Below are 15,625 nucleotides of genomic sequence, written 5' to 3' on the forward strand. Positions count from 1 at the left end.
TGCAAGACTCTCATCCTATCAAAATACTACTATGTTATTGTGAAAGCTTGATTTTGAATCATAATTGCAAGTTAATTTAGGTATATGCTCTTTTTTTTTTTTTTTTTTTTTACTATTTATATATATGATTTCTCTAAACTAATATATATATATATATATAATATATAATTTTTTAAAAAAATTTATTTGACCCAACGGTTCGACTAATAATTCACTTGTTAACCAATTAATTACATCATGTTTCACAGTTAATTTTCTCTTCTTTGTATAAAAAATCTTGTATATAATAAAGTATTTAGTACATGAGGTGGAATTATGTAGTAGATGTGTGTAATATTACTTTTCGTGTAGTTAATGTTTATGAATTTGATATACATGTAACAAGAGTATTGCTTACATTTATTATACTTTCCATCAATTCATATGCACACACCAACACACACAAGAATTGACACATTAAATAGTGCATCATACAAATGCATATATATATATATATATATATATCTTTGCCACAGCATGACCACAATCTAGTTCAAGTTGATTCTATATTCATCCTTCTTACACACATTATTCTTTGTCATGTTTGCAGAAAGATAACTGGACTGAAGAGGAAGATAGGATCCTGATTGAAGCTCACAAGCAAATTGGAAACAAATGGGCAGAAATTGCTAGGAGGCTGCCAGGAAGGACTGAGAACACCATCAAAAATCACTGGAATGCAACCAAAAGAAGGCAGAACTCAAAGAAGAATAGCAGGGACTCCAACTCAAGCGCCACCCTCCTGCAAAGCTACATCAAGGCAGTGACCTCACCCAATATGCACGTCAATGACAACTCCATCAACAACAACAACAACAACAACAACAACAACAATCTCTCAGAGTCAAGCGTGCACATGGTGAATATGGTGACCAACAATCCTCGAGTTCAGCTTGAGAACTCAAGCCTTACCTCCCCAAACTGGGCAGCATTCCTAACCAACGTCTACAATCACAACGAGGCGGCCAATACTGGTGTGTCTCTAAACAACGCTATGCCCCCTGAAAATAATATTAATGTTTATATGCCCATGCTTGAGGATGAGGAGATGCCTTGTATTTCCGATTTTGATGATAGCAACTGGCAGTTTGAGGTGTCCTTGGACATGACTAATTACTTGATACGCGATCAGTTGGGCAGGGAAATGGAGTTGTACGAGACGACTGTAGGTCGAGGAAGCGTTTGAGCTATGCGAATTCTTGGTGGGCTTCTTTTGCAAGGTGATGAAGTATCTCCCAAAGTTCCAAGTTGCTCAGCCCTCCAAAGCTTGTATGACATGGGAACATGAAGATGAAGATGTAAGTGGTGGATCTCTCTGCTGACATTTTCTTATCTATGTTATTTTTATTTCAGTATGTGAGAGTGCCTATCCTCCAAAAAACTAAAAAGATTTGGACTTGTTATTTTCATAAATTTCAAACTTGTGTGTTGTATTATCCCCAGCCTATGGGTGACAATTAGCTTGGACTAATTAATTAGCATCTTGTATGCTATAATCTATGTTATGTTTCTTTTGGGTTTTAAAAGTGTTGCTATTTTACTTCAGTTTTTGGCTCACTTTGATGACCTGAATGCTTGCTTATGCATCCCATGAAGCTTGAGAAGCTTGCAATGCATGCATTTGTGCAAAATTATATTATATTAACCCTTATATAGGTGTGGGATTATTATATATAGCTCTAAGAGTTTGAATAATCTACGAAATATAACGTAGAATCGTTGACCCTTTGAACTGTGAAGAAATAATATACGATGATTGCTATGTCTATTAGATAAGACATTATTATATTTATATGCGTTTGCTGGATTATGTCACCAAACTGGAATAACGGTTTTGTGAAATAAGGGGGATTTTTTTTGGACAATTACCTAATGAAATATTTAGCATGGTTATATGATAGATGTGGAGTATAGAATTATTAGTGTAAAATACTATTTTAGTCTCTAAATTTTATTAATTTTTTTTTTTTCATTTTTAAATTTTAAAATGTTTTTTTTCCCTAAATTATTGAAAAGTTTGTCTTTCTTCCATAAACTATAAACTTTTGATTTGAACTATTAACTCCTACAAATTAGGTTTATAATAAATCAAACATTTTGTTGGTATTTTATGTTAAAATCTAATATATATGATTATGTGATATGCACATGTTTTTCAGTAATTAGAAGTCCATTATTATCATACTCACATATGTGAATCCATTAGATTTTAAAATAAAAATACTAATATAAAATGTTTGATATGGCACAAACCTAGTGCACAGGTTAATTTTTAAAATTGATAGTCCAAATCCGAATTGACACACTTTTCAATGTCCAAATACTTTTTAAAAAACTTTTTGTTATGCGATTGGTGTTTTATTTAGGGCTTGCGTATCTCTTGTAAGTAGAAAATTCAAGCAAATTACAAGCTAGATATTCAGGTCATAGATGATGGAGTGTAAACTTGTTGGTGTAAAATACTATTTTGATCCTTGATATTTGTTAACATTTGTTTTTTATTTCTAAATTTTAAAAAATTTGTTTTTCGTCTTTAAACTATTAAAAAGTTTGTCTTTCGTTCCTAAGTTATTAAAACATTTTACTCTCTCTCATTAAACTTTGAAAAAAAAAAAAAGATCTTCTTTATTCCTAAATATTGAAAACGTTCTTTTTCATTAATATTTTTGTTTCTAAACTATTGAAAAATTCTTTACAAAGTTTAAGGAGGAAAAAAGAACTTTTAAAGTTTAGGGATAAAATTTTTTTTTGATAAAGTTTAGAGAGCAAAATAATATTTTATCCAAATTATTATTATGATTTTCTTTTTCTTTTTCTTTTTTAGTTAGGGGTTTTGCCTTTGGATTTCACTTGAGTGTTAATTTGGTCTATAAAATTTTGATTTGAACTATTAACCCCTGCAAATTAGGTTTATAATAAATCAAACATTTTGTTAGTATTTTATGTTAAAATCTAATTTATTTGATTATGTGATATGCAAATGTTTTCCAGTAATTTGAAGTCCATTATTATCATACTCACATATGTGAATCCATTAGATTTTAAAATAAGATACTAATATAAAATTTTTGATATGATACAAACCTAGGGCACGTGTTAATTTTTAAAATTGAAAGTCCAAAAATCGAATTGACTCACATTTCAAAGTCCAAATTTTTTTTTTAAGAACTTTTTGATATGTGATATATGTTTGATTTAGGGCTTGCATATCTTCTGTAAGTAGAAAATTCAAGCAAATTACATGCTATATATTCAGGTAATAGATGATGGAGTATAAAATTATTAGTGTAAAATACTATTTTATTTCCTAAACTTTTTTTTTTTTTTCATTCCTAAATTTTAAAAAGTTTTTTTTTCATTCCTAAACTATTAAAAAGTTTATCTTTTATCCTTAAACTATTAAAAAGGTTTGTATTTCATTCCCAAACTATCAAAAACGTTTTGCTTTATGTTATTAATTAAACTTTAAAAAATATCTTCTTCATTTTTTTTTTTTCATTCCTAAACTATTGAAAAAATTCTTTACAAAGTGTTTAAGGATGAAAAAAGAACTTTTAAAGTTTAGGGATGGAAAAAAAAAAAAACTTTTGATAAAGTTTAGAATCTAAAATAGTATTTTATCCAAATTATTATTATTATTTTCTTTCTCTTATTTTATTAGGGGTTTTGCCTTTGGATTTCACTTGAGTGTTAATTTGGTCTATAAACTTTTGATTTGAACTATTAACCCTACAAATTATGTTTATATATAATAAATCAAACATTTTGTTGGTTTTTTATGTTAAAAACTAGTAATATATTTCATGTTTCTCAGTAATGTAAAGTCCATTATTATCATACTCAAATATGCGAATCCATTAAATTTTAAAATAAAATACTAATATAAATTTTTTGATATGGCACAAACCTAGTGCACAGTTAAATGTTCAAAGTGAAAGTCCAAAAACCGAATTGACACACATTTCAAAGTCCAAATATATATATATATATATATGTATGTATGTATGTATTAGTATCACAAATCATGAAACATTCATAATTCATAATTTTAGACTAGGATAAGTAGTTGCCGATACAAAAAGATCTTTGGAGTGACTTATTGATATTGCATAATTATATAATAGAATATAGTCAATGGTGGAGTAAAAAATTTGTCATTAGGGTTAAGAATAAAAATTTAATAATTAAGTAATTTCCTTTCTTTGTACCTACTATATACCTACCACACACACATATATATATAGTACCTACACACACACACATATATATAGTATAAAATAGTACTATAAAATATAAACACAACTCAAGATATAAATTAAGCTCTTCGTAAGCCAATTTTTACTATAAAAAGTATATCCATTCAACTTCAACAAATTAACTTGAACAAAGATGGGGAGGGAACCCACGAGCTGCCAACCACTTAAACTTCAAAGCTCTATTTGTTTTGATGATTATATTTTCTAGAAAATGAGTTATTTTTCAAAATTATTTTCTATAAAACTATCTCATTTTCCTATATCTGGTAACAACATTAAATGAGTTGAAAAACAATTTTCTAATTTTCTTTATTTAATTTGTTGTGAGATAAAGTTGTTTTTCAAAAAAAATTGATGGAAAAAATCTCTAAAAATAAACTATAATATTTCTATTGACCAAATATAGTTTTTCATTTACTATTTTCTTCTGATGCTACTAAATACTGGAAAGTATCGAAAACTATCATTACACAAAGTTTTCTATCGAAACAAATGGAGTGTTCTTGGCAACTTGAACCAAAACTAATAAAAATATTTAATGCTTTGACTTTTCTTTTATTAACCATCATTTATGAGGATGTCTTACGAGTTTTTTTTTTTTTTTTTTTGGTTTTTAAGATAATTATTAATATACTTATGTGTTCATTATAATTTTACCTAATGTTCAATTAATTTAAATAATTGGTATACATAGCTCATCACTAATAGGATTTGTGACTCTATTCAAATAAATATAATGATCCTTACACTTCTTATAAAATTACATATTTTAATTATAAATTTCAAATAATTTTTTATATAGATATATAACAATTTTATTTAGGATTTGGAGGCCATAATTAAGTATATATACTTAATTAATAAAATTTTGAGATCATCAATATATATCTAAATATATCTTATTTAAAAATAATAATAATAATTTGGCGCCCTTACCCTTTTTGTAGCTTTCATATTATTAAATCAAGTCATATTTTAATTTCATAACGAGCTCTTAGTTCGGGGTCATGAATTTTTTAATTATTTTCCGACAAACATGCTATCCCAGTGAAATATTATTTGAAGAACCTAGAAGAGCAAAGCTAGTAAGGTCTTCATAAAATTGCATCTAACAAGATATATGATACAAAGGTCTTTCAACAAGAGCCACTAAGGAACATTTTTTTTTTTTACAATCGAAGTGGCATCTCAAGAATATGTCAAGAGTCTTGTAATTCAACTTACACTAATTTTTGGTATTTTCAATCAAGATGTTTAGGATCCCCATTCCCTATTGTAACTATCGAATTACAAAAATAAAAACAAATTCAAAAAAAAAAATCTCATGAATATTAAAAAAAGGGATGGAAAAAGACTTTTACATAAGTAGAAAGATAATTAAAATTGATTGGTTTTTGGTATAGGTAGGGATCGAAGCCAAATATTTTATTTAATAACAAAATATTTTACCAATTAAGCTAACTGGAATCATTTTTCTAAAACCCTACCCTCATAGAATCTTTAATTCAATATATCTCTGACTTGCTAAAGTATTACAAGCACCAGACATCTTACCTAAAGCTTGTCACTTTTCCTAAACAGCATTACGGGGAGATTTTTTTAGGGAAGTGTAGAAATTTAGAAGTCAATCTCCAGCTACATATATATATATATATATATATATATGTGTGTGTGTGTGTGCAAATAGGGAATCCTAAACCACATATAACCTAAAGATCACCAATCACGTACATACAGAAAATCTTCAAGAAAAAGCTGTTGTTCCTCTATAATATAATAATACGTAGAATTCCAATTGTCAAGAAACTCCCATCTCTACAATCCTGCTCACCACTGTTAATACTATTAGTTAAAGGAAAGAGTCAATTGTATCTTCCACTACAAATAGTTCTAAGAGGAGTTACAAACGATCAAACTGAGATTGGTTAATTAAGGTACAAATGATCTTTCTTCTGGCTTTCTTTTGACTTACTAAATGTGTTTAGTACTAGGGGACAAATAAGCTTCCAAAATTACACTAAAAATCCATAATTTGATCAAATTTGGAGATATTAGTAGTGGAGCAGAGAGATGATTGGGATTTAATATCTAAGAGAAGCTCTTGGCTATATGGCTCCAAAATAGTTGAGTTTAGTGATTATAGAAAAAGTAAATGTCTATAACTTCGGTATAATACTTTTGGAGATATTGTGTGAAAGGAAAATGTGATCGCTCTCATCCAAATGAAGCAATGCATCTACTTGATCTTTTCGTGAAAAATATTGAGGACCAATTATTGGTGTTTGCAATTGTGAATATGATGAGGATTGTAGCATGGTGTTTGCAAAATGATTTCACAAAGATGCCTTCTATGTCCATGGTGGTTAAGGTCTTCGATGGTGTTATGAATGTTGAATTAGACCTAGATTATTTCTTCTCAAATTCACCTTTACTAAACACAAGAGCTAGAGTTGATAACTAGGAAGTGCATGTTGTTGTTGCTATTCCATTATTGCCTTCAATTCTATCAAGACCAAGATGATTGTTCGCTATACAATCTTTTGTTGCTTGACAAATGAAGGTAATTTCCATACTTCTAATTATAAAGTCTCACATAATGACTAATATTAGTAGTTCAAATTTTGATGGAAAGCTTTCAATACGTTAATTCATGTGGTCATTTATTGGCAAATAACACGGCTTCTCTTGTAACATTTATTTGACATTATTGCAGTGATGTATAAGTGTTTCTTCTGTCATTGAAACTAAAATTTAAGGTTGAGTTGCAGATTTTTTTTAAGAGAGGAAGAGTTGTAGACTTTATGTAACTTTGAACCGAAGTACGTAGCAGAACTGAGATTTTGCTGTAGCTGTGTATATTGGATAGTGTCCCAGTCAGAGAGGTCCTTGCCAAGAGAGGCATTAATTGTACCGCTACTCGTTCTGTTTGCAACTTAGGTAATAAATCCATTATTCACATTCTTTTTTTTTCTTTTTCTTTTTTTTTTGAGATAAACGGTAGAACATTATTCACATTCTTAAAAACTTTAGATTTGCTAAATCCTTTTGCAATAGAAAGGGCATTCCCAGGATTTGTGCTCAAAATAACAAACCTTGTAGGTTAGGTTGATAAGTACAGTTAATATTTGCAGATTCTCTAGATCCATGCGCACTTCCTCCAGTGTGGTTGCTGAGTTTTAAGCTGATCCTGGCTTCTAAGTTGGGGTTCAAGAGTCTTGAAATAGAGTTGTATGCTAAATCTGTTGTGAACTTTTAGTCTACTCCAACTCTTCTTCTAATAGATCTCTCTCCTTTCTTTTATCTGATTGCAAGTGGTTGCTGGATGAGCTTGAGAAATACAGTCTGAAGCATGTCCTACATGAAGCCAACCACTGTGCTGATGTGTTAGCTAATTTTGGATGTAACCAAGAAGAGGACATAAACTTTTTAGTTTATTCTGTTGTTCCTTGTGAAATCATTTAGTACCTTAATCAGGATGCCATAGATTCATTTTTTAACCGAGTGATCTCATTTAACAGCTTTGCTGTTCGTTCTACCACCCCCCCCCCCCCCAAAAAAAATTGTTGTTTATAATTTATATATGTATTTAATCGAGTTCAAAATTTCCTGGTTAATTTAAATCACATGAGAATGGATGCATATTGAAGTTGGTATTACTTGGAGAAAGGATCAGATAAGAGGTTCTAATCTACTATTTGGAATTCCTCTTATACATTCTAGTATCATGAAGCAACTAACAAACCTTTTCTATGTTGGGAAATTTAAACCCCAGTAGATAAAATTAACAAGTTTTAAACCTAAGTTGTAAATTGGATTTATTATGAATAAAACTTGTTAAAACAAACAAACATCAGTATCATGTCAAAATTATGCACAGCGGAAAATTAAATAAGACAAGATATGATGGCTCAGAAAAAACAATGAAATAAACTAGTTTCATAATAAAAAAAACCTGAGGGGGAAACCTTCTCGAAAAGCAATCCACTATAGTAAAGAGAAGTTTCAGATCTAGTACAAAACTTTTGTCCCTAGACTTTACAATCCCCGTAGATGAACTTACAGCAGAAACCTTCTACCACTTCAGAACCTCTGAATTCTTCAATATATGAACGCCACCCTTTTGCACGGATCCCAGTACGTGACTAACCAAAGATTCACGGCTTTCAGTACGTGACTAAGTCACCAACTTGAAGAGATGTTGGTTGCAAAGTTCTTCACTTCATCAAGAATGAAAATCAAGAAACACTTGTTACAAAACCCTAAGGCACAAAGACGCAGTAGTTTTTTCAGAGAGAATAAGGCATCGGTCACATTTTCATGTGCTCTCCTTTGTATTCTCTTATGTGACGGCGAAAATCAAATCTGAAAAATTGATTTTCGTAATTCTCGATAGATACCTTGATACATAGTATTTGTCGAGCCTCATTAAACCTCAATAGATAGCTATCTATCGAGCATCTGTCAAGTTGTATGTTCAACTTTAATGAACAGCTTCTCTTTACTTATTTCTTGGTCCAATCTTCATGGTTTTAATACTAGACTTGAACAACATGTTTCTTGAAGTACTAAACCCATTTTAGATCTACCAAATTACAAGTAAAGTACATTTTGTCAAAAGATTAGCCAATTACATAAAATATGTCCTTAACATTCTATAAACTTAGTAAATTCTTAATACACATTTAGTTGTACTTATTTGTAAATGTATTATATGTATATGCATAGAATTACAAGTTAATATTATTTAAAAAGAACATGTAAAAAGATAGAAAAGCATATGTAAGCAAATATAAAAATTATTAATACATATAAAAAGACAGAAAAGCATATGTCATATAAAAAAAATTCTCCAAATTCAATTCCAAATTTTAAGTACTCTATTCAATTATTAAGAAAACGCAAGAAAGCAAAGGTCTAGGCACAAAACTTGAAATTCATATCCCTTGCCTCATTTTCTAAGCAACCAAAAAAAGGCTATAGAAACTTACTATCTAGAAAAAGAAAAATATGAGAGAGAGAGAGAGAGAGAGAGAGAGAGAGAGAGGGGGGTGGATAAAACCTTGAGAGATTTAAAGCGTTGTAATAGGAGGTTGACCAACTACCAACACAACGTGAAAAGATATCGGCACCATCATTAATGACTGGTGGTCTGTACTCAGTGGCCACGCTTACAGTCAAGGTCAATGTATAGCTTTAGGCTTCAGCTAGCTAAACCTCATTCATGGCAACTTTCTCATTGAGTGGATTGGATAAATAAGTGCGGAAATAAGAACAAGATACTTTTCATTTAACTTAAAATAGAGTGTATACTTCATAGTTAAGATTTTATTTTTTGAATCTAATAGTGTACAAAGTGTCATATTATTTAAAATTTTAAAAGATATATTGGATTCAGCTTTATCACCATCATTATAGCATCATTATTATGTTATGAACTCTCTCAATTCTTAATTTGTGATGTGGAGTAATATTTTTGCAAAAAAATGATCCTCTCCATGTCACTTGAAATGAAGAGTATTTTTTTTAAATTGAAATAGAGGATCATTAATCAAGGTATGAGAGGGTTGCTTTAAAAGGATAAAACACATGAAAGAAATAGTACGTTTTTATATATAATGTGAAAGAAAATACCAAAAAAAAAAAAAAGATTCTGAATGTTCGTAAAAGTACGTAGTTTTGCATATTAAGTTGCCATTTAATAACCATGTTATTAACAAGCGTGGACAGAAGAAAATAATTCAAAACTCCATCAAATGTTAGAGACTAAATCCAAATTTTGATACAATAAGGATCAAAATTAAAATTATCCAAATTAAATGATGTAATTTAGATTTTTAGTGAGGCATTTATCAAGCTCCTTAAACAATTTCCACACTCTAATCCAGGTCCATTTTATTGAACCTGAGGCTGCATGTGGTCCCTATAAAAAGACTGGACCCAAATATCTGGCTCTATAATTTTGCCATGGTCAGCCTAAAAAGAGAAAGCCCACTCCATTAGAATAACCCACCTGATCCTTGCCCATACTCACCAGTACTTACACTAGACCCATTTAACCAGTTTGACTGAACGACAACCCTCTAGGCGAGATAAAGCCGGGCACAAAAGGTGTTGCAAAAGAAGAATTAATCGAGTCCAATGGTGTTTGTGGAGAATGTAGTGGTAGACATGCCTGATCTGCCCATAACAAAGGAAAACAAAAAATTGAAGCCTATAACTAATCTCACAACATTAAAGTAGAATACACAAAGGAGTTATCAATAAAAGAACAATTTGATTAATACATAAAAAAATTACACATGCTTTGCTGCACACACACTTTTTACTATTTCACTCTTTCCGTCGTATTTCCTTATACATGCACTTGCTTCACTTTCTTTTCCTTGCACTTTCATGCTTACTGTAGAAAGCTATATATAAACTTTCTTAAAATAACTCACCTAACTAATTGAAAATATTGAAAACCATGGCAAAAGAAAAGTCAAGGAAGGAAGCATATTCATCTTGAAGTCCTTTTCACCTAACTATTGTCCCTAACATGCAAAAACATTACAAGTGCAAAATGTTTTAAGCAAATTACCATCCCATCATAATCAAATTCAAACCACTAAGAGTATAGGAAAGACTTTTCATCCTTGTAATAATTTGGTGTGTGAAAGATGAAAGAACTGTATACACTTGAAAAAATAGTTAGATCTCGAAAATGTATGAACGTCCTTGCTTGTCAAAAAAATGTAATTAACTATCGCGCACCCTTGATGCGATGATCACTCCACAAGTATAAGTGCTAGTGAAATAAAAGAGACAAGAGCCGAGATTCAAGTCAGGAAGGAGCTTCACACACATATACACTTAGATTATACTAGAATAGAATTTCTATCTTGTATTAAAAAAAAAAAGTAATTAAGGCAAAAATAACCATTGCTACTAATGGTTTATCCAAAGAAAATTATTTCTAAAAATTGAATCACCACTTTTCAAATGCTTTTCATTGGTTGAATAATATATATATAATCTCTGGTATCATGGTCTAAGGTTAGGATAAGTAGTGCATTCTTTAAGAACAAAAGAGAATTTTATTTATTTATTTAGCCTTCCATCCCACCAAAATTTTGTATTTATGTCAAAGTGTTAATTGATTACCATGCGTTAATGAGATAAATGTATTTATTCCACGTATTAGTTATCTATAGATTATGCATTAAGTATTTATAAAAAAGAATAAATTTAGGTGGTTATTTTATAAAATTTATATAAGAAATAGTTTAATTAAAAAATTTATTTGGAATATAAAATTCTTTTTTGTATATAGTTGTTTTAGAAACTGTAAGGACTCAATTTGAATTGAGTGTTGGGTTTTCAGCCCAATAAGCCCAAACAATAAATTTATAGAGAGTGGGCTGACAGGCTTAGGTGTTGGCCGTCGATCACCATGCAGGAACTTTCTCTTATAAAAAATGCTAAGTGTTTCCTTACAAACGGGAGAATGCTCCTCGGCCTGTGGCCGAGGAGGCCTTAATGTTCTCCCCCCCTTTCTCCCTTTTCCTTTGCTTTACTAGCTTTTCTTTTATAGTTTTTATCTTCCTATCTCTTGCTTCCATCTGTTGATCGTCTATTCGCCTTTCTTCTGGTCGTCCATCCCATTAGAGGCCTTATCGGTACTCAAGTGGCTCACTCTAACCAACGTTATCCTGCCAAGGGGTTACCTCCTCATTAATGCGGCCAGGAGGGTTAGTTGAGTGCATTAAATGCGAGAGTGACAGCTTACTTTGGGGTTAGCCACTCCCTGAAATCACTTTTGTCAGGCTGAGGACGAGGTATCCTCGGCGTGGATTTAGGAAAATAGGCTCTCCCCCTCTCTCTCAGAAATAGCTTGTGCTCTTCGGCATGGGCCTTGGGCTTGCTATATGATGGGCCGAGGCTATCAGGCCTACGGGCCCCACAGAAACAATTGAAACAAAAATCATTACAAGAAAAAATCAATTTAATAATACATGAAATCGAGAATATCAAAATATATGAGTCTCAAATTAGTCCAAATAATTAAATATTTTTAATTATGTTAATCTTAACAATTTACATTTTCTAACTTAGTTTTTTTTAATATATATATATATATATATTTTATGTGAATTTTAATAGATATTATAATGATTGAAATCTATGGTCTTCCTTTTATGATGATTGCTCCTTATAATTAGGTGAAAGCATTGATAAGATTTTTTTTTTTTTTTAGTAAGCAAACCAGTACTTATTTCATAACTCCTCAACCAATTAAGCTAACTGGTACTTATTTCATAACTCCTTTCAAATGGCATGTAATAACTTACCTTGTGCTATGTAACTAAAAAGAGTATTAATAGGAGAGAATGCTTTTATTTTCATGTATTCGTTATCTATGTGGTTTTTTTTAATAAAAAAATCTATTTATATGCTATGCACAATTTATGTAAAAAGAATTGTTATAGTTATTTTTATTTTATTTTTTAAAATTACATAAGAAAATTTTCATTCAAAGTATGAAATTGGAGCTCAAATTTAGTTGTTTCAACAACAATTGAAACAAAGTCCAACAAAAAATAAAAAGCAAATTTAATAACACAATTAAAAATATGAAAATAAAAAACTGTGTGCTAAAGTAATGAAAATAATTAAATATTGTTAATTCAGTCCAGCAATAAATTCACATTCTTAATTATATTAATTTTAACAATTTTCTTTATCTTTTTTTCCTTTCTAATGAGGAAATAATTGAAATTATTTCCCTAAATATTATAACTTATAATAAGTATTATATTTTGGTCATAAAATATTTCTTACAAATATTTCAAAATACACCATGCATGGTATATGGCTAGTATTGCATAAAGGAAAGAGTAATGCTAGGGGTACTATAGCATTTACCACATTGAGCTTTGATGTGTCACCAATTACAAAGAAGCAATTAGATTTAATATTTATTTATGAGACGGTTGAAGTGCCCAATCGCAGTTGTGTCATATTAATCTGTAGTTTTATGCAGCAATAGCACTAGGGGATTGTTTGCTTATATCAATTCTAATCCTCCCCTATGCTATTGGTATAATCAGTCAAGTTATGCTAACATTATCAGTTATGTTCAATTTGTTAATCAAAGCTTAAGTTTCTTTAGTGTTCAGTCTCGTCCAAATTCCCCATTTGATAAATTATCCATTCCTTCAACATCCTTATCAATGCAGTACATGAGATTAGAGCCTGACCGACACACGAGAGTTTATGATCAGGATTGGCAAGAAGTGGATGATCTTTTCCAAATTACTGATTTATGTGCTTACCCTGCGTTTTGCGGCAGTTATGGTATTTGTACAAATGGCATGTGTAGTTGTCCTGGACCCATATATGGGACAAGTTACTTTCAACGAATCGAAGACAGGCAGCCTGACCGTGGATGCTCCCTTGTTATTCCCTTGTCTTGTGAAGCTTCCAAAAATCACATTCTTTTAGAGATCCAGAACATCACATACTTTCCCCTTTTAGATACATCCATCCCAGAAATAAATCACTAACTACCAAAATATAAGTTTAAGGACTTGTACAGAGGCATGCTTAGAAAATTGTTCGTGCAAAGCTGCTATATATTCTTCTAGTGGGTATTGCTATTTACAATCTGAATTTTTTTCACTTAATGCCACTACCATAGAAAATACTAACCATAAAGTATACATTAAGGTGCAGAATGTCCCTAGTGCGGTTCCTCCTCAACGGCCGACAAACCATGGAAAGAATAAACATTCTCTTGGAATAATAATGGGATCCAGCCTTGGGTCTTTGCTTGTTTTGTTTCTAATTGGAATCTTTGTTTTTTGAATTCGGAACAAGGAAGATGCTGAGGAAGATGAGGAGTATCATTTGGATCATGTACCATGAATGCCCACAAGATATTTTTACGATGATTTGCAAACCATAACAGAAAATTTCAATAAGGAGCTCGGTGGGGGAGGATTTGGCATAGTTTTTGAAGGGACTCTAATTGATGGCACTAAGGTTGTAGTGAAGCATCTTAATAGTTTCAGTCAAATCAAAAAATCATTTTTAGCTGAGGTTAAGACAATTGGTAGCACTCATCATTTCAACTTGGTAAGACTGATTGGATTTTGTGCTGAGAAATTTCATAGGCTTTTTGTTTATGAATACATGTCTAATGGGTCTTTAGATAGATGGATATTTCACAAGAAGTTAAAGATGCTACTTGATTGGAAACATAGAAAGAAGATCATCATTGACATAGCACAGGGGTTAACTTATTTACATGAGGAATGTTGGCAGAAAATAGTTCACTTGGATATAAAACCACATAAATCCTCTTAGATGAGAATTTTAATGCAAAAGTCTCTGATTTTGGATTGTCTAGACTAGTTGATCGTGACCAGAGCCAAGTTGTAACAACTATGAGAGGGGCTCCTAGCTATATGGCTCTAGAATGGTTAAATTCAGTAATCACAGAAAAAGTGGATCTATATAGCTTTGGAATAGTACTTTTAGAGATATTGTGTGGAAGGAGAAACCTTGATCGCTCTCAACCAGAGGAGCAATGCATTTACTTGATCTATTCAAGAAAAATATTGAGGAGGACCAATTATTGGATTTGGTTGATAAGTACAGTGAAGATATGCAATTGCATGGAGAAGAAGTTGTTAATATGATGAGGGTTGCAGCATGGTGTTTGCAAAATGATTTCACAAAGAGGCCTTCTATGTCCATAGTGGTTAAGGTCTTCGAGGGTGTTGTGAGTGTTGAATCAGACCTAGAGTATTTCTTCTCAAATCCACCTTTACTAAACGCAAGAGCTGGAGTTGATAACCAGGAAGTGCCTATTTTTGCTGCTACTCCATTATTGCCTTCAGTTCTATCAGGACCACGATGATTCTTCACTATACAATCTTTTGTTGCTTGACAAATGGGGTAATTTCCATACTTTTATTCTGTCATTTGACTGTAAAATTTAAGTTTTGAGTTGTAGACCTTTTTAAAAGAGAGGAAGAGCTGTAGACTTTGTTCAGTTGTTGTATTGTTGTGTGTCGATCATATGAGTAATATATAGTAGTATTATTTATGAAAGTTTGAACTGAAGTAGCAGAACTTAGATTTTACTGTGGCTGTGTGCGCTGGATAGTGTCCCAGTCAGATAGGTCCTTTCCAAGAGAGGCATTAAGTACTTGTTCTGTTTTCAACTAGGTAATGAATCCATTATTCACATTCTCAAGGACTGTAGATTTACTAAATCCTTTCGGAATAGGATGGGTGTTCCCAGAATTTGTGCTCAAAATTAAACAAACCTTGAAGTTAGGTGC

General features: G+C 31.1%; 1 protein-coding gene and 1 pseudogene across 1 annotated transcript in view; both read left to right on the plus strand.

Annotated features, from left to right (window-relative positions):
• Positions 1-1,225, plus strand: part of LOC111996560 (uncharacterized) — a 4,800-nt gene extending 3,575 nt beyond the window's left edge. The window contains exon 3 of the mRNA XM_065772857.1: positions 590-1,225. Coding sequence (XP_065628929.1) covers positions 590-1,225 — 636 coding nt within the window. The remainder of the gene's footprint in view (positions 1-589) is intronic.
• Positions 1,226-13,838: 12,613 nt separating this feature from the next.
• Positions 13,839-15,423, plus strand: LOC111999153 (G-type lectin S-receptor-like serine/threonine-protein kinase SD2-5; annotated as a pseudogene).
• The last annotated feature ends 202 nt before the right edge of the window (positions 15,424-15,625 follow it).

This window comes from Quercus suber, unplaced genomic scaffold (genome assembly GCF_002906115.3).
Source record: "Quercus suber isolate HL8 unplaced genomic scaffold, Cork oak 2.0 scaffold_65, whole genome shotgun sequence".
Lineage (NCBI taxonomy): Eukaryota > Viridiplantae > Streptophyta > Magnoliopsida > Fagales > Fagaceae > Quercus > Quercus suber.